The following is a 19,046-nucleotide window of genomic DNA, read 5'->3' as shown; positions in this document are numbered from 1 at the left end:
TTTCTATGTAGTCTTGGTAATAAAATAACATTTTTATTAAAGATTTGAATAACGTTATAGTTAATGTCTTAGAGCTCCTTTATAATGACATTTTGGGGGAGTTGTACTGATATCCCCTAGAAACTACTTCTGTATGATTTCTGAACTAGTTCTCATGAGTATTCCAAGCAAAACTGCGTAAAAGAAAATGAACCACCTCCCCAGAACATTGATGTGGGTTGTTAGGGAAGGCAGTAGAGTCAGGGATGTCTCTTGTACCAGTAAAAATACTTTTTTATATTATGATGGGATTTTTTTATTTGAGTATAGTTGAAATATAGTGTTACATTAGGTGTACATGATAGTGATTCAGCTTCTCTATACAGTATGCTATGCTCCCCACAAGTGTAGCTAGTACCTACCATCTGTCACCACACAATGCTAATTAATACACATTCCCCTTCATCCATTTTGCCCATCCCACCCCTTCCCCCTTCCAGGGTTGTTGAGCACAAGGACCAACAGAAAATTCCTGAGATGTTGTATGGTGCAACTTAGTAAACTTATTTAAGTAACAAAGGAGCAGGACCTGTGGGCACAAAGGGCTGCACTTTTTACTGTACAAAGCTGGTGGTTATATGCTTAGTACTTAAGGGAGAGGGGACAGAGAGTATTAGATCATAAATGTCTTTGAATTTCTACTCTTAAAACTACCTTTGTATGACTTCTCTAGTGTTTATCATTCATTTGGTTTAATATTAACTATCAGTGAGTTATACAGGCAGTCATGAGACCTTTAAGGATGTATCAACCGGCACATAGTTGATCTTTATCAAAACTGCAGGTTATAGATCAGCCTTCAGGGCCAAAGATGAACATTTTTCTTCTTCTATTCCTCATCACCTCCCATCCCTGCCCTCTGGTAACAACCAGTCATCTATATTTATGAGTCTATTTCTGTTTACTTTGTTCCTTTCTAAATTTTCTAGATTCCCCATATGGTGTTTTGTTTCTCTGACTTATTCCACTAAGCACAATATCCTCTATGTCCATCCATGTTGTCACAAATGGTAAGATACCGTTTTTCTTACCACTTACATCATTTCATATATATATATGTATACACACACACACGCATATATATATGTAAATAAATATATGTACTACATCTTTATCCCATTCACATATCCCAAATGTTGATGGACATTTCATTTGCTTTCACATCTTGGCTTTTGTAAAATAGTGCAATAAACATAGGGGCATAGATCTAGTTAAATAATAAAAATTCAAGTAAGTAAATTTTAAAGATCTAATTGACTTTATTAAAGTTTATGAATTGAGCAGCATCCAATCAAACAAGTAGAGGGAGAGCTCCAAAGAGCTGTATAAAATGAAAGGTTTTTATATAGGAGAGTGGGGCAAGAAAATTACTAGCAAAAGATAAGGATTATTTCAGGCCGAGGCTGCTTTCCTTTTAAAGGAAAAGCAAGGTGTCTTACACGGATTACGTCATCTTTTCTTAAGGGTTGAAGTGAGCCCACAGGCCTGACTCATTCATTGGCACTGATCCAAAAATTCCTCACCACTATTTCTGGGAGAGGTAGAAACTGCATTTGAATTAGGTATTAAGTCCCATTTTGGGAACTCAGTCCAATTGACACCATTTGGGGCCTGTGGGGGTGTTTTTTGTTGTTATTTGCTTCTTTAACAATTCCTCCATGTTGATCAGACTCTGAACTCAATTTAGAGAAGTGATCAGATTTTAGGGCATTGGCACCACTCTCAGCCACTGCTCTCAAGTTCCCACAGTTTTTGTTGCTCTTCTTTGTGAATCCATAGTTCATGACATTTTTATTTAACCTCTGTGATATTCACAGGTCATGTCTTCTAGTTCACATTCTTTAAGTTGGTTATTTTTTGTTTGCTTGTATCATACATTTTCCAGTCTCAGATCATTTGCCAGGTGGTTAGCAACTGCAAACATACATTTTAAAGCTTTTGAGAGAATATAATACCCCAGGGAAATTATTATGTATACTATAAAAGGATAATTTCCAATATTTGGAGTATGCTTTAGAGCCATGGTCCCTAGACCCAAACCAATAAAAATCAAGTAGGTCAAAGAAAGAACCAGTGGAATGAGTTGCCTTTTTTTTTTTTAAATGAGTCGCCTTTTTAAGCTAAGTGGCTTGTTCTTATGTAATTGAGTTTTAACTTCCCCAGAAGTGTTATATCCAGGCACTGAAGATGGTGTTGGCCACAGCATAGACACCTCCTTACTCAGCTAGAAGATAATCAATAGCTATTCTATTATCAAGAACAAGTTTGGCTACAGAGTTAAGGATCTTTGTTGGGCTCTATTGCTTTAGCTGATTTTATAATAATTTCTGAATTAAGGAGTTGTTCTTGATCATAGGCTCATTTACATTTATCCATAAACCGGGAATAGGGATCTGCCTAAAGGGGTAAATCCTGAATCACAAGGCATCCTTTTTTTTTTTTTTTTTTTTTTAAGATTTTATTTATTAGAGAATGAGGGAGGAGACGAGCAGAGGGAAAGAAACAAGCACACCCTGCAATGAGCATGGAGCCTGACACAAGGCCCAGTCCCACAACCCCAAGATCATGACCCAAGCTGAAATCAAGTCAGATGCTCAACTAAACCAGCCACCCAGGTTCCCCAGTGGTAGATCCTTTTTAACTCAATAATGTAAATTCAAAGGAGTCGACCAATGAAATGTCATTTTGCTTGTGAAAAGTTAGGGGCACGCATGTTTTTCTTAGCCCAAAACAAAAGAGGTTACCACCCCTTAGCAACTGTATTAGGAGGTACATTATTTTTGCTGGCCAATACCAGAGAAAAGGAAAAAATGTCAGCTACTTCTCCTCCTTAGAAATTACATTTTGAGGTCTCTAGCATCTTTTAATTTTGCAGCATTGTTAGTGGTCTGGAGTACTTGGTAAAGTTCCTTTCCACAGGCCTCAAAGGCTGTCTTCTTCTGATGATATTCTAGGATAACCTGTCAGTAGGCTCTAGACCATAACTGACATATTCCTTTGAATTAGGATCCAGGAAGACTTCTCTAATCTGTTGATAACAGGCTTGACCATAAAACATTAGAGGGAGATTTACTATAGCTGGTCATACCAGCATGAGACAATAGGAATCTGCAGAAGGTTATATACTAATAAAATTCCAAGAAGCTTATAAGTTTTGTGCTATAGCTCCTATGATCTGTCCCAACAATATGAGTGCTTTGATCATTAGAGGTAGTGGAAAGTACACCCCAAGTGAGAGACACATTTTTTTTAAGAGTTTTGTTTTGTTTTTTACTGTGAGGGCATTAGCGTTGCAGCAGGGAAAGGCTTTTACCCATCCAGAAAACACACAATAACAAGGACACTGATAACCCATACTAAGTGGTGGGTGAATGAAATCTGGCTGCTGGTATTCAGAGGATGCAGAAGGCAGTCTGAAGCCTCTGAGAGCAAACAAAAGCAATTTTTCCAGGATTATGGACAAAACAGGTCAGACCTTGCTGGTAGTCTATTTATATAGTTTTACATAAGTCTTCACACTAATGCTTACTGATAATTTGAGTCATCTTGAACGTACTGTGGTGAGTGAAAGTACACAAAAAAAACAGAAAATGGGGTTTTGTCAGGGAGCTAGGAGGAACCAAGCTGCTGTCTTGGGCTGCCCATACACCCACCCATCTGTTTATTCCGTTTACAACCATTATTTGCCCATCTTAATTTTTCTTAATTCAGGAATACACTGTTACCATGTTATAAGGATGTTAGGATGGCAAAAGTCTGGCAGTTAGGTGCTATTTTTGCAGAAGTAGAATGGACTTTGTCCACGTGTGCCACAATTTTACAAATATAATGAAGGCTTAGTATTAAGTATTTGACAGTGCTTTCCATGTAATTTGCATATCAAACAAACCTAACAAATCTTTTGGTTTATGCAAAATCTTTTGGAATATGGTTTAACAATTTAACAAATTGTTTAACAAATCTTTTGGAATATGCCAGGTCAAAAAGACTTTATTTATTTATTTATTTATTTATTTATTTATTTATTTATTTATTTATTTTTGAAGATTTTATTTATTTATTCATAATAGACATAGAGAGAGAAAGAGGCAGAGACACAGGCAGAGGGAGAAGCAGGCTCCATGCCGGGAGCCCCACGCGGGACTCGATCCCGGGACTCCAGGATCGCGCCCTGGGCCAAAGGCAGGTGCCAAACCACTGAGCCACCCAGGGATCCCCAAAAAGACTTCATTTAGAGTCTGATTTGGAAAATTTTCGAAAATACCAAAAACGACTTTTAAACATTATTTATTTTAGGGAATATGCATGTGCAAGCATGGAGGGAGGGGCCGAGGGGGGGGAGAGAGAATCTTCAAGCAGACTTTGCTGAGCACAGAGCTGGACTTGGGGCTCAATTCCGTGACCCTAAGATCATGGCCTGAGCCAAAATCAAGAGTGGAATGCTTAACTGACTAAGCCAGTTAGGCACCCCAAAAATATCAAATAAGATTTTAAATCACTTGCCTAAATAAAATAACATATTATTATGAAGCTTAATATTTAGAAGAGAAAGGAACTTTAACAGTCTTATCAAAAGCAGACCAAAAGTCCAAGAAAACTTTGTCCCTTTACTGGAAAACTAAATTCTAATTTTGCACTGGCTTTTCATAGTAAGACTAATTTTTAAATAATAAAAACTTATTTTAAACAGTTTAACCACACATTAAAATTCCCTTTTCACCAAAAAAAAAGAAAAGAAAAAATGTCTTCTTCACAAACCTTCTATAATTATTTTTTCTGCATTCCATTTCTGTCCTATATTTAGTAATAAACGATTTAGTATTGTCTTATTTGGAATTTTTTTTCCAAAAGCTTAATTTTTATTTGAAACTTTGGATTTTATCATTGGCAACATACCATGTAAATTCTTTTTTTTTTTTTTTCGTTTTATTGTAGTTCAATTTGCCAACATACAGCATAACACCCAGTGCTCATCTCGCCAACTGCCCCCCTCAGTGCCCATCACCCAGTCACCCCAACCTCCAGCCCACCTCCCTTTCCGCTACCACTTGTTCATTTCCCAGAGTTAGGTGTCTCTCATGTTTTGTCACCCTCACTGATATTTTCACTCATTTTCTCTCCTTTCTCTTTATTCCCTTTCATTAATTTTTATATTCCCCAAATGAATGAGACCATATAATGTTTATCCTTCTCTGATTGACTTATTTCACTCAGCATAATACCCTCCAGTTCTATCCACGTTGAAGCAAATGGGGGGTATTTGTTGTTTCTAATGGCTGAGTAATATTCCATTGTATACATAGACCATGTCTTTATCCATTCATCTGTCGATGGACACCGAGGCTCCTTCCACAGTTTGGCCTTTGTGGACATTGCTGCTATAAACATTGGGGTACAGGTGTTCCAGCGTTTCACTGCATCTGTATCTTTGGGGTAAATCCCCAGCAGTGCAATTGCTGGGTCGTAGGGCAGATCTATTTTTAACTCTTTGAGGAACCTCCACACAGTTTTCCAGAGTGACTGCACCAGTTCACATTTCCACAACAGTGCAAGAGGGTTCCCCTTTCTCCACATCCTCTCCAACATTTGTTGTTTCCTGTCTTGTTAATTTTCACCATTCTCACTGGTGTGAGGTGGTATCTGATTGTGGTTTTGATTTGTATTTTTCCCTGATGGCCAGTGATGCAGAGCATTTTCTCATGTGCTTGTTGGCCATGTCTGTGTCTTCTTTAGTGAAATTTCTGTTCATGTCTTTTGCCCATTCCATTATTGGTTTGTTTCTTTGCTGTTGAGTTTAATAAGTTCTTTATAGATCTTGGATACCAGCCCTTTATCTGATAGGTCATTTGCAAATATCTTCTCCCATTCTGCAAGTTGTCTTTTAGTTTTGTTGACTGTTTCTTTTGCTGTGCAGAAGCTTTTTATCTTAATTAAGTCCCAATAATTCATTTTTTGCTTTTGTTTCTCTTGCCTTCATGGATGTATCTTGCAAGAAGTTACTGTGGCCAAGTTCAAAAAGGGTGTTGCCTGTGTTCTCCCCTAGGATTTTGATGGACTCTTGTCTCACATTTAGATCTTTCATCCATTTTGAGTTTATTTTTGTGTATGATGTAAGAGAATGGTCTAGTTTCATTATTCTGCATGTGGATGTCCAACTTTCCCAGCACCATTTATTGAAGAGACTGTCTTTTTTCCAATGGATAGTCTTTCCTGCTTTGTCAAATATTAGTTGACCATAAAGTTGAGGGTCCGCTTCTGGATTCTCTATTCTGTTCCATTGATCTATGTGTCTGTGTTTTTGCCAGTACCACACTGTCTTGATGACCACAGCTTTGTAGTACAACCTGAAATCTGGCATTGTGATGCCCCCAGCTATGGTTCTTTTTTAATATTCCCCTGGCTATTCGGGGTCTTTTCTGATTGCACACAAATCTTAAGATGATTCGTTCCAACTCTCTGAAGAAAGTCCATGGTATTTTGATAGGGATTGCATTAAATGTGTAAATTGCCTTGGGTAACATTGACATTTTCACAATATTAATTCTGCCAATCCATGAGCATGGAATAGTTTTCCATCTCTTTGAGTCATCCTCAATTTCTTTCAGAAGTGTTCTGTAGTTTTTAGGGTATAGATCCTTTACCTCTTTGGTTAGGTTTATTCCTAGGTATCTTATGCTTTTGGGTGCAATTGTAAATGGGATTGACTCCTTAATTTCTCTTTCTTCAGTCTCATTGTTAGTGTATAGAAATGCCACTGATTTCTGGGCATTGATTTTGTATCCTGCCACACTGCCAAATTGCTATATGAGTTCTAGCAATCTTGGGGTGGAGTCTTTTGGGTTTTCTATGTACAGTATCATGTCATCTGTGAAGAAGGAGAGTTTGACTAATTCTTTGCTAATTTGAATGCCTTTGATTTCTTTAGGTTGCCTGAATGCCGAGGCTAGGACTTCTAATACTATGTTGAATAGCAGTGGTGAGAGTGGACCTCCCCTTTGTGTTCCTGATCTTAGGGGAAAGGCTCCCAGTGTTTCCCCATTGAGAATGATATTTGCTGTGGGCTTTTCGTACATGGCTTTTAAGATGCTGAGGAATGTTCCCTCTATCCCTCACTCTTCAGAGTTTTGATCAGGAATGGATGCTGTATTTTGTCAAATGCTGCCTCAGCATCTATTGAGAGGATCATATGGTTCCTGTGTTTTCTCTTGTTGATATGATCTATCACATTGATTGCTTTACGAGTGTTGAACCAGCCTTGCATCCCGGGAATAAATCCCACTTGGTCATGGTGAATAATCTTCGTAATGTACTGTTGGATCCTGTTGGCTAGTATCTTGTTGAGAATTTTTGCATCTGTGTTCATCAGAGATATTGGTCTATAATTCTCCTTTTTGGTGGGGTCTTTGTCTGGTTTTGGAATTAAGGTGATGCTGACCTCATAGAACGAGTTTGGAAGTATTCCAATGATGCCCTGGGAGCCTGAGGGCATCATTGCATTCTGTCTTTCGGAACAGCTTTAGTAGAATAGGTATGATTTCTTCTTTAAACGTTTGATAAAATTCCCCTGAGAAGCCATCCGGCCCTGGACTTTTGTGTCTTGGGATGTTTTTGATGACTACTTCAGTTTCCTCCCTGGTTATCTGCCTGTCCAGGTTTTCTATTTTCTTCCTGTTCCAGTTTTGGTAGTTTGTGGTTTTCCAGAAATGGGTCCGTTTCTTCTAGATTGCCTAATTTATTGGCATATAGCTGCTCGTAATATGTTTTTAAATCGTTTGTATTTCCTTAGTATTGGTGGTGATCTCTCCTTTCTCGTTCATGATTTTATTAATTTGAGTCTTTTCTCTCTTCTTTTTAATTAGGCTGGCTAATGGTTCATCTATCTTACTAATTCAAAGAACCAACTCCTGGTTTTGTTGATCTGTTCCACAGTTCTTCTGGTCTCTATTTCATTGAGTTCTGCTTGAATCTTTAACTCTCTTCTTCTGCTAGGTGAAGGTTTTATTTGCTGTTCCTTCTCCAGCTCCTTTAGGTGCAAGGTTAGCTTTTGTATTTGAGTTTCCAGTTTTTGGATGGATGCTTGTATTGTGATGTATTTCCCCCTCAGGACTGCTTTTGCTGTATCCCAAAGATTTTGAACTGTTGTATCTTCATTTTCATTAGTTTCCATGAATCTTTTTAATTCTTCTCTAATTTTCTGGTGGTCCTTTTCATCATTTAGCAGGATGGTCTTTAACCTCCACGTGTTTGAAATCCTTCCAAACTTCTTGTGGTTTAGTTCTAGTTTCAAAGCATTATGGTCTGAAAATGTGCAGGGGACGATCCCAGTCTTTTGGTATCGGTTAAGACCTGATTTGTGACCCAGTATGTGGTCTGTTCTGGAGAAAGTTCCATGTGCACTTGAGAAGAATGTGTATTCAGTTGCGTTTGGATGTAAAGTTCTGTAAATATCTGTGAAATCCATCTGGTCCAGTGTATCATTTAAAGCTCTTGTTTCTTTGGAGATACTGTGCTTAGAAAATCTATCAATTGTAGAAAGTGTCGTGTTCAGGTCTCCAAGTATAAGTATATTATTATCTAAGTCTTATCTTAACTTTGGTTATTAATTGATTGATATACTTGGCAGCTCCCACATTCAGGGCATAAATATTCATGATTGTTAGGTCCTTTGTTGGATAGATCCTTTAAGTATGATATAGTGTCCCTCTTCATCTCTCACTGCAGTCTTTGGGGTTAACTTTAATTTATCTGATATGAGGATGGCTACACCTGCTTTTTTTTTACCATTTGAATGGTAAATGGTTCTCCAACCTTTCATTTTTAGGCAGTAGGTGTCCTTACATCTAAAATGAGTCTTTTATAGGGGATCCCTGGGTGGCTCAGTGGTTTAGCGCCTGCCCAGGGCACGATCCTGGAGTCCCGGGGTCAAGTCTCACGTCGGCATGGAGCCTGCTTCTCCCTCCTCCTGTGTCTCTGCCTCTCTCTCTCTCTATGTCTATCATAAATAAATACATACATACATACATACATACATACATACATACATACAAAATAAAAAAAATAAAATGAGTCTCTTAGAGACAGCAAATAGACCGGTCTTGCTTTTTTACCCAGTCTGAAACCCTGCGTCTTTTGACGGGATCATTAAGCCCATTCACATTCAGAGTTACTATTGAAAGATATGAATTTAGTGTCATTATAGTACCTATGCAGTCCCTGTTTTTGTGGATTGTTTCCTTAGACTTCTTCTTTCCTTACAGAGTCCCCTTTAATAGTTCTTGCAGAGCTGGTTTGATGGTCACATATTCTTTCAGTTCCTACCTATCTTGGAAGCTCTTTATCTCTCCTTCTATTCTGAATGAGAGCCTTGCTGGATAATGTATTCTTGGCTGCAGGTTCTTCTCCTTTAGGACCCTGACTATATCCTGCCAGCCCTTTCTGGCCTGCCAGGTCTCTGTGGAGAGGTCTGCTGTTAACCTAATACTTCTCCCCATAAAGGTTAGAGATCTCTTGTCTCTTTCTGCTTTAAGGATCTTCTCTTTATCTTTGGAATTTGCAAGTTTCACTATTAAATGTCGGGGTGTTGAACGATTTTTATTGATTTTAGAGGGGGATCTCTCTATCTCCTGGATCTGAATGCCTGTTACCCTTCCCAAGTTAGGGAAGTTCTCAGCTGTGATTTGTTCAAATACACTTTCTGATCCTGTGTCCCTTTCGGTGCCCTCTGGAGCCCCAATTAAACGTAGATTTTTCCTTCTGAGGCTGTCATTTATTTCCCTTAACCTTTCCTCATGATCTTTTAATTGTTTGTCTCTTTTTTCCTCAGTTTCCTTCCTTGCCATCAACTTGTGTCTGTGTCACTCACCCATTTTTATACCTCATTAACCCTCGTCGTTAGGACCTCCAGTTTGGATTGCATCTCATTTAATTGATTTTTAATTTCGGCCTGATTAGATCTAAATTCTACAGTCATGAAGTCTCTTGACTCCTTTATGCTTTTTTCTAGAGCCACCAGTAGCTTTATAACTGTGCTTCTGAATTGGCTTTCTGACAGTGAATTGTAATCCAAATTCTGTAACTCTGGAAGAGAGTACTGTTTCTGATTCATTCTTTTGTGGTAAGTTTTCCTTCTCATCATTTTGCTCAGTGCAGAGTGGCTAAAAACAAGTTGTAATGGAAAAAGGAGAAAAAGAGGAAAAGGAGGGGGGGGACAAATAAAAAACAAGGAGGAGTAACCTCTGATTCTATATACTCTAAGTCCCTAGACTTCCCCTGGAACTTTCCAGTGCTGCTTGGTCAAGAACTTGCTCTTCCCCTGTCCTTCCAGCTGGTCTTCTGGGGGAGGGGCCTGCTGGGCTGATTCTCAGGTGTGTGCACTTGGGGAGTTGCCCAGCCCCCTGCCAGGTGCACGGCTCAGTGGGAGCTGTTTATCCTATGAGGCCCCTGCTCCCTGGTGGCCTTGCTCAGTCCCAGGCACAAGGTGATACCAGGAGGAACAACAACAGTGGTAGCAGCCAGGTCTCCAGCCCTGTAGTCAGCTCCAGCAGTAACTACCACAGCTCCCAGTCCCCAGGGGCCTTAATGTTCCCAGGGCGGGGCGGGGGGGGCGCGGATCTGCACAGCTCAGGGCTGCCTGGCGACAGGAGCGTCCTTGCTGCCCTGTGTCCTCCCGGCCTCCGCCTGTCCCAGGGGGAGCACCGGATCTTGGGCTGTGTCCCCCGGCGCCTTGGGCTCCGGGTCCTTCGCTGCTGGAATTGCGCTCTTGGGGCACGCAGTCGCCTCCACGCGGAGCCGCCACCTGAGCCGCCCCTGAGCTGCTGCCCGGACTGCGCAGCCCCCTCTGGGCGGAGCTGCCGCCTGTGCCGCCCCCCAGCTGCTCCTGGGGCCCCGCCGGGCATGTGCTCCAGCCCTTTAGGGAGCTCAGCCCACGCTGTGTGGCATGCTCTCCCCCGGGGCGCACTTCCTCTTTAGTGACCCTGGGAGCCTGAGGGCATCATTGCACCTCCTGGCATCCTGCCCGAGTTCCCTGCGAGCGCCTTTCCATTCGGGAAGATTGGTAAGGTTCCTGCTTCTCCAGGACTGGACTTTCCTGTCCTGGAGGCTCTCACCGACTGGCCTTAGCCTGGCTCCTTGCGGGGCCCCTCCCCCTTGGATTATTTATTTTTTTCTGTCTTCCTACCTTGATAGAAGCGCTAACTCTTCTCACTGTAGCTTTCCAGCTGTTCTCTCTTTAAATCTCAGGCGGAATTCGTAAGTTTTCAGGATGATTTGAAAGTTATCTAGGTAAGTTGGTGGGGACAGGTGACTTGGGGAGCCTACTCTTCTGCCATCTTGCCCCACCTCTTATTTGGAAATTATCTATGTATTTAAACCTTTTATTGTTCTTAACAATTATATTTAAATTACTTACAGAAACTTTGTTAAATGTTAGAAAAAGTCAGCCATTATCCAAGGTATTGTTTTTTGGTGTGACATTTTCTTAGAGGTGGCAAACACTAACAGCCTTTAAACACTCGACTTTGTCCACCAATTTTTGTGGCTTATTGGCCTCCAAGATACCTACTAGCTGTAGCCTTTATCTATGTAAAAAAAGACAAATGTGCACCTGAACATATTGCAAGTACTGTGAGCTGACCACAAGGCCCTGTGTGCATCATCAGCAATTCCTTAGAACCTTGCTGGGGTTTTCTGCATGGAGAATTGTGGTCTGAAAGCCTTGGCTCCTAGAAGACCCTTCTGCCGGCTTAACTGGGCTCCAGGCATAACCATCTGCCATTTCAAGCTCACCTGCCATGTAAAGGAAAGCCAATTAGGTCAGGAGCTCAACTGAAAAACAACAAAAACCAAAGAGAGAGTACAGCTCAGAAATGAGGAAATTACCCACAGCCCTCAGAAACAGCAAGAAAGACTGTGAACTCAGAGGGTTTGTGGGTACCACGTCTGTGTTTCTTCTTCTCCTTAAATGCTGCCAAAAGTTTGCTTCAGTTTCCCACACTGCCGCCAAATGGCTAAATAACAAAAATTCAACCCAGTAATTTTTTTTTATTTTTTTATTTTTTATTTTTTAAGTAATCTCTGTGCCTGGTGTGAGGCTTGAACTCATGACCCCGAGATCTGGAGTCGCATGTTCTACTACCTGAGCCAGCCGGGCATCCCTTAACGAAGTAAATTTTAAAGATCTACTTGGTCTTATTAAATGATTCATAAATTGGATATCTCATTTGGCAAATACAGTGTGGCTCTGAGGAGTTGTACAAAATAGGTTTTTATAAGAGGGTGGGGCAAGAAAATTATTAGCAAAAAAAAAAAAAAGGATTGTCCCTTAGGGTAAAAGCAAAGAATCTTATGCAGATAATCTCATTTTTTCTTTGATAGAGTGGGCCCATGTGGCAGACTCTTTGGTACTGATCCAAAAATTCCCTAATGACTAGTTAAGACTGTATTTCTGGAGGAGGTTGAAACTGCCGTGAGATTAGATATTAAGCCCCAGAAAATTTTAACTGACACCATTTGGGGCCTTTGATTTTAACAGTCTTACTGATTTATAGTTTTTATTGTTTATTGTTTCTTCAGATAAATACCCAATAGTGGAATTACTGGATCATATGGTATTTCTATTTTTCATTTTTTTGAGGAACCTCTGTACTATATTGCACAGTGGCTGCACCACTTTAAATTGGCACCAGCAGTGCATGAGGGTTCCCTTTTATCCATATCCTTGCCAACACTTGTTCTTTCTTGTCTTTTAGATACTAGCCATTCTGATTAGTGTCAGGTGATCTCATTGTGGTTTTGATTTGCATTTCCCTGGTGATTAGTGATGTTGAACATCTTTTCATGGGTTTCTTGGCGATCTGTATATCTTCTTTGGAAAAATACCTATTCTGATCTGCCCGTTTTTGATTGGATTTTTTTGGTATTGAATTTTGTTCTTTGTGTATTTAGGATATTAAATCCTTATTATATATATCATTTGTGGCATGTGTTTTCTCATACTGTGTTGCCTTTTTGTGGTTTTTTTTTTTTTTTTTTTTTGCCTTTTTGTTTTGTTGATGGTTTCCTTTGTGTGCAGAAGATTATTTTGCAGTAGTTCCAATATTTTTTGTTTCCTTTGCCTTAGGAGACATATCCATAAGTATGTTGCTAAGGCTGATGACAAAGAAATAACTGCCCATGTTTTCATCTAGTTTTATGGTTTTATTTACGTCTTTAATCCATTTTGAATTTATTTTTGTGTATGATAAGAAAGTGGTCCAGTTTTATTCTTTTGCACTCAGTTGTCTAGTTTTCCTAGCACCATTTATTGAAAATATTATCTTTTTTTCCATTTTATATTCTTTCCCTTATTTGCTATAGAATGCGGTTTTTTTGGTGGAGTTTTAGAGCTTAGGGTTTTCTGTGTATAGTTTTAGGATTTTGTATGTATAGTTTCAAGTAATCTGCAGATAGTGACATTTATACTTCTTCCTCACCAATTTCTGACTTGTATTTCTTTTTGTTGTCTGATAGGCTAGGACTTCCAGTACTGTGGACTGGGACTTCCAGTACTGTGTTGAATGAAACTGGTGAGAGCAGACCTTTTCATCTTGTTCCTGATCTTAGAGGAAAAGCTTTCTATTATTCACCATTAAGTCTGACATTAGCTGTGGGGTTGTCGTACATGGTTTTTTTATGTTGAGGTATGTTCCCCCTGTACCCACTTTGTTGAGAGTTTTTATCATGAACAGATGCTGTTTTTTTGTCAAATGCTTTTCTTTACATCTGTTAAGATGATCATATGGTTTTTACCTTTCCTCTTGTTAATGTGATATACCACAGCGATTGGTTTGTGAATACTGAACCATCCCTGCATCCCAGGAGTAAATCAGACATGATCATGGTAAATGATCCTCTTAATGGATTGTTGAATTCAGCTTGTCAGTATTTTTTAAGAATTCTGCATCTGCGCTTATCAGAAATACAGGCTTGTTGTTTTCTTTGTAATGTCTTTAGTTTTGATAACAGGGTAATGCTGGCCACATAGAATGGATTTGGAAGTTTTCTGTCCTCTTACTTTTTGGCATATTTTGAGGAGAACAAGTATTAACTCTTAGAATTCACCTGTGAATCTAAGTGGCCCTGGACTTTGCTGGGAGTTTTTTGATTATCAGTTCGATTTCATTCCTAGTAATTAAGTCTGTTCAGATTTTCTATTTCTTACTCAATTTTGAAAGTTTGTATATTTTAGGAATATATATATTTATTCTAGGTTGTCCCCTTTGCTGGCATATAATTTTATAGTATTCTGTTCTAATCTTTTGTATTTCTGTGATGTCGATTGTTATTTCCCCACTTTTGTTTTTGATTTTACTTGTGTCCTTCCTCTTTTTTTTCTTAATGAGTCTGGCTAAAAATGTATCACTTTTGTTATCTTTTCAAAGAACTAGCGCTTGGTTTTATTATTATTTTTCTTTTGGTTTTTTTAGTGTCATTTATTTGTACTTTCATCTTTATTAGTTTCTTCCTTCTACCCCTTTGGGTTTATTCTGCCCTTTTTCTAGTTCCTTGAGATGTAGAGATAGGTTATTTATTTGAAATTTTTCTTGTTTCTTGAGGTAGGCTTGTTTCACTATGCATCTCCTCCTTATAACTGCCTTCACTGTGTCCCAAAGATTTTGAACCATTGTGTTTCATTTTCATTTGTCTCCATGAATTTTTTTATTTCCTCTTTGATTTCATTGACCCATTGGTTGTTTCATAACATGTTGTTAACCTCCATGTGTTTGTTTCTTCCACTTTTATTCTTGCATTTTATTTCTAGTTTTATACTGTTGTGGTTGGAAAAGATTACTTGGTATGATTTCAGTCTTACTAAATTTAGTAAGAGTTGTTTTGTGGCCTAACATGTGATCTGTTCTAGAGAATGTTATGTGCTCCCTTGAAAACAATGTATAATCTATTTTTTGGAGGTGGAATGTTCTATACATATCTTTTAAGTCTATTTGGTTTAATATGTTGTTTGAAAGACCACTGTTTACTTATTTTTATTCTGTATAATCTACCCATTGCCGTAAGAGGGGTATTAAAGTCTCCCAGGATTGTATTACTGTCAGTCTCTCCCTTTATCTATTAACATTTGCTTTATTATTAGTGTTGCAGTGTCAGGTGCACAGATACTTATAATTGTTATATCCTCTGTTGGATTGATCCCTTTATTATCATTTAATGCCCCTTTTTGTCTCTTGTTACAGTCTTTGTTTTAAAGTCAGTTTTTATTGACTTAATTATTGCTACCCAGGCTTGCTTTTTCTTACCCCCACCATGTCAGTTTGCATAGTGTATCTTTTTCCATCCCTTCACTTTCAGTCTGTATGTTTCTTTAGTACTGAGATAAGTCTCTCGTAAACTGCACATAGATGAGTCCTTTTTTTTTTTTTTTTAAGACTTTATTCATGAGAGCTACACAGAGGCAGAGATATAGGCAGAGGGAGGAGGCGGCTTCCTGTATGGAGCCTGATGCTGGAAATCAATCCCAGAGCACTGAGCCACCCAGGTGCCCTGTGATGGGTGTTTTGTTTTTTTTTTTTTTAAATCTAGTCTGTCACCCTATATCTTTTGATTAGAACACTTAGACCATTTCATTTAAAGTAATTATTGACATAATATGTTCTTTTTGCCATTTTGTCACTCTTATAGTTCTTCTCCATGCCTCTCTTGGTCTCTTACTCTTATTCCTTGTGATCAATCACTTTAGTATTCTGCTTAGCTTTGTTTTTTTGTGTGTATCTATTACAGATTTTAGGTTTGTGGTTGCCGTACGGTTCCCATATGACATCCTAAGAACTTAGCAGTCTTATATTAAGTTGTCACTTAAGTTCAAACACATGCTTAAAGAAATTCATTTTTGTTTCCCCCTGCACATTTTCTGTGTGTGTTGTTATATTTTATATCTTTTTTTAAAAGATTTTATTTATTCGAGAGAGAGAGAGAGAGAGAGAGAGGCAAAGGGAGAAGCAGGCTCCATGTAGGGAGCCTGACATGGGACTTGATCCCGGGTCTCCAGGACCACGCTGAAGGCGGCGCTAAACCGCTAAGCCACCTGGGCTGCCTATTTTATATCTTTTTAATCTGCGAGTCCCTTTAGCTGATTTTTAGATATAACTGACTACTACTTCTGGCTTTAAAGTCTTCAAACTCACTTTATAAGTGTTTGCTGAACTACCTTAATGTTTGCTTTTATTCATGAAAGTTTTTCATTTTATAGTTTTCTTCTAATTTGGACCTCTTCTTTTCTCCTCAAAAAAAAAAAAAAACAAAACAAAACAATCATTTCATTATTTCTTGTAAATAAGAGAAATCACCTCTAATGGTAATGAACTTTTTAAACTTTTGTTTGTCTGGAAAACTCATCAATTCTGAATGATAACCTTGCTGGGTAGGATATTTAGGTTCTAAGTTTTTACAACGTTAAGCACTTTGAAAATGTCATACTGTTCCCTTCCAGCCTATATAGTTTCTGCAGGGAAATCAACTGATAGTATTGGATTTCCTTTGTATGTATAACTCATTGCTTCTCTCTGGTTTTAAACTTCTTTATTTTTAATCTTTGACATTTTAATTATTTTGTGGTGTGGAGTTCTTGGATTCATCTTAATTAGTACTTCTCTGCACTTCTTGAACCTAGATGTCTCTTTCCTTCCCCAGGTAAGGGAGGTTTTCATCTATTATTTCTTCAGATAACTCATCTGGCCCCCTCCCCTTCTTCTTGTGGGATGCTTATAATGCAAATGTTTTTTCACTTGATATTGTCCAATAGATCCCTTAACCTCTCCCCTCTTTTTTTTTCTTTTTACTGTTCGCTTTGGGTGCTTTCCATTACCCTCTTTTCCATTTGCTGATCTCTTGTTTTCCATCCTCTAATGTCTTGATTCCCTTCAGTTTATTTTTCATTTCATTTATTGTGTTCTTCAAATCTGATTGGTTCTTTTTAATTTTGTATTTTTGTTCAAGTTCTCATCGAGTTTATTCACTCTACTGTCCAGTCCCATGGGCTTTATGTCCATAATTTTGAAGTATTTGTCAGGCATATTTCTTTTTTTTTTTTTTTTTAATTTTTTATTTATTTATGATAGTCACAGAGAGAGAGAGAGAGGCAGAGACACAGGCGGAGGGAGAAGCAGGCTCCATGCGCCGGGAGCCTGATGTGGGATTCGATCCCGGGTCTCCAGGATCGCGCCCTGGGCCAAAGGCAGGCGCCAAACCGCTGCGCCACCCAGGGATCCCAGGCATATTTCTTATTTCCATTCTAATTAGGTTTCTGAGGTTTTGGCTTTGTTTGAAGCAGATTCCTTTGTTCCTCCTTCTTGCTTTACCTTGTTTGTTGCTGTTAATTATGTGCAACAACTACTTTTTAAGAGTAGAATGATATTGTATCTAATCGTCCTTTGTGGAGAATGTGTGTCTGTTGACTTGAGCTGGCTTTCTGACTATGTGGATGTCGTGGGCTTGGGTCCTGGAGCACTTCATGGTAGGGCCACTTTGGGGGGATATACAGAGCCAAAGTGGGTACAGGCTGGGATAATATGATAGCTCTCCATGTAGACTGCACCCAGGCCAGACAACTGGTGCTATAGTGGGTTTTGTCTGGAGGCAATCCCAGGGTACTTGCCTGGTAAGACAGCTAAAGTTGAAGAGGTTTCATTCTGGGCAGTCTTGGAGCCCTCCATGGAGCTAGTGCCCTGGCAGAACAGCTTCATTTTAAATGAGTATGGGCCAGGGTGGGTTAGGGACTTTCCACACAGAGGGTACCATGGGAGAACAGCTGATGGTGAAATGAGTGCAAGCCAGGGCTTCCCCAGACCCTTTGTGTAGGTGAGCTAATTTGGTAGGTCCTGGGCTGCTTTGAGCTGGGGGTATCCTGGCAAATTATCTGGAGGTGAAGTGGTGGGGGACTGGATTACTCTAGGGTGCTTTGCACCTATGTCAGTGAGTTAGCTGTTGTGAAAACTGACCACGGATATTCTGGTGTGTTACACTGGAGCCACTTTCATGGACACTGTGTTGGTTTGGGCTAGGGACCTAGTGCTCGTTGAGATGGTAGGCCAGCTATGGTTCCCAGACCCTGCTCCCATCTGTGCTCTCAAGGTGGAGGGGGAAGATAAACAGTGATGCTGACCAGTGCCTGAGAACCAGAGAATTGCAGCAGCTCCCACGGTGTTTGGCAGAGTTCTGGGGCTGGATCTTTTATATTCTAGTTACCCTTTGAAACCTCGTAATTTTTTCTGTATCCCAGGGCAGACAAATCTGTTCATGGTCATTCAGCACAGTCTCTTTCCACTGTAGTTCTGTCGGGATTAGGGGTTCACTTCGTGACTGTCTGTCTCTCTTGCCTTTCTGTATGTGGTACATGTTTTGCTGTGCAGAAGCTGTTCAGTTAGCCTGGTGTTGTTGTTTAGGAGTAAATGCTTTATAAATAGGTGTAGATTTGGTGTGTCCATGAAAGAGGTGAGTTCAGGGTCCTCGTATGTGGCAACCTTGGATTGGAACCTCTTTATTTTGATATACAGGTTTCATATGGTTTGGTTTGGTTTAGTTGGCTAAGCAAGATTATATTTTGTAGCATAACAACAGATTCTTTTACATTACGTGAAAACAATTTTGTGTGAGGTAATGCCATTCCAGATCACTAGGTTATTTTGTTTTCCAGGAAATAACAGTACAACAACTAATGTCTCATTTGGACTCCATCAGGAAAGACATGGTAATCCTAGAGAAAAGTGAATTTGCAAATCTAAGAGCAGAAAATCAGGTGATACAAGTTTTAATTTATTACTAATAAAATAATGATTTTATGTGGTCATTCAGTTACCAAGTTTTTAGGTCAAAGTATACACATGCTTAACCATACTAATGTTTCTATGTATAAATCATAGTTTCTTGACCAGAGTTAAGAGTTGTGCCTTACACATGTAAAAATCATGTGGAAGGGAAAATCTTTGAGCTGTCTAAATGTTATATAAAATTTCTAGTAC

General features: G+C 39.2%; 1 protein-coding gene across 6 annotated transcripts in view; it reads left to right on the top strand.

Moving 5' to 3' along the window:
* CCDC90B (coiled-coil domain containing 90B) overlaps positions 1-19,046 on the top strand; it is a 50,992-nt gene that overhangs the window by 11,481 nt on the left and 20,465 nt on the right. For 2 of the 6 annotated variants that reach the window (XM_026015239.2, XM_072726040.1), the window contains exon 4: positions 18,722-18,823. In XM_026015239.2, coding sequence (XP_025871024.1) covers positions 18,722-18,823 — 102 coding nt within the window. Of the gene's footprint in view, positions 1-10,042; positions 10,154-12,105; positions 12,201-13,545; positions 13,716-18,721; positions 18,824-19,046 lie in introns of all 6 variants that reach the window. The other 4 variants (XM_072726042.1, XM_072726041.1, XM_072726044.1 and 1 more) reach the window with 4 other exon arrangements.

The sequence above is a fragment of the Vulpes vulpes genome, chromosome 11 (assembly GCF_048418805.1).
Source record: "Vulpes vulpes isolate BD-2025 chromosome 11, VulVul3, whole genome shotgun sequence".
Taxonomy (NCBI): Eukaryota; Metazoa; Chordata; class Mammalia; order Carnivora; family Canidae; genus Vulpes; species Vulpes vulpes.
The sequence above is the reverse complement of the archived record's forward strand: the minus strand, read 5'-3'. Positions and strand labels throughout refer to the sequence as shown.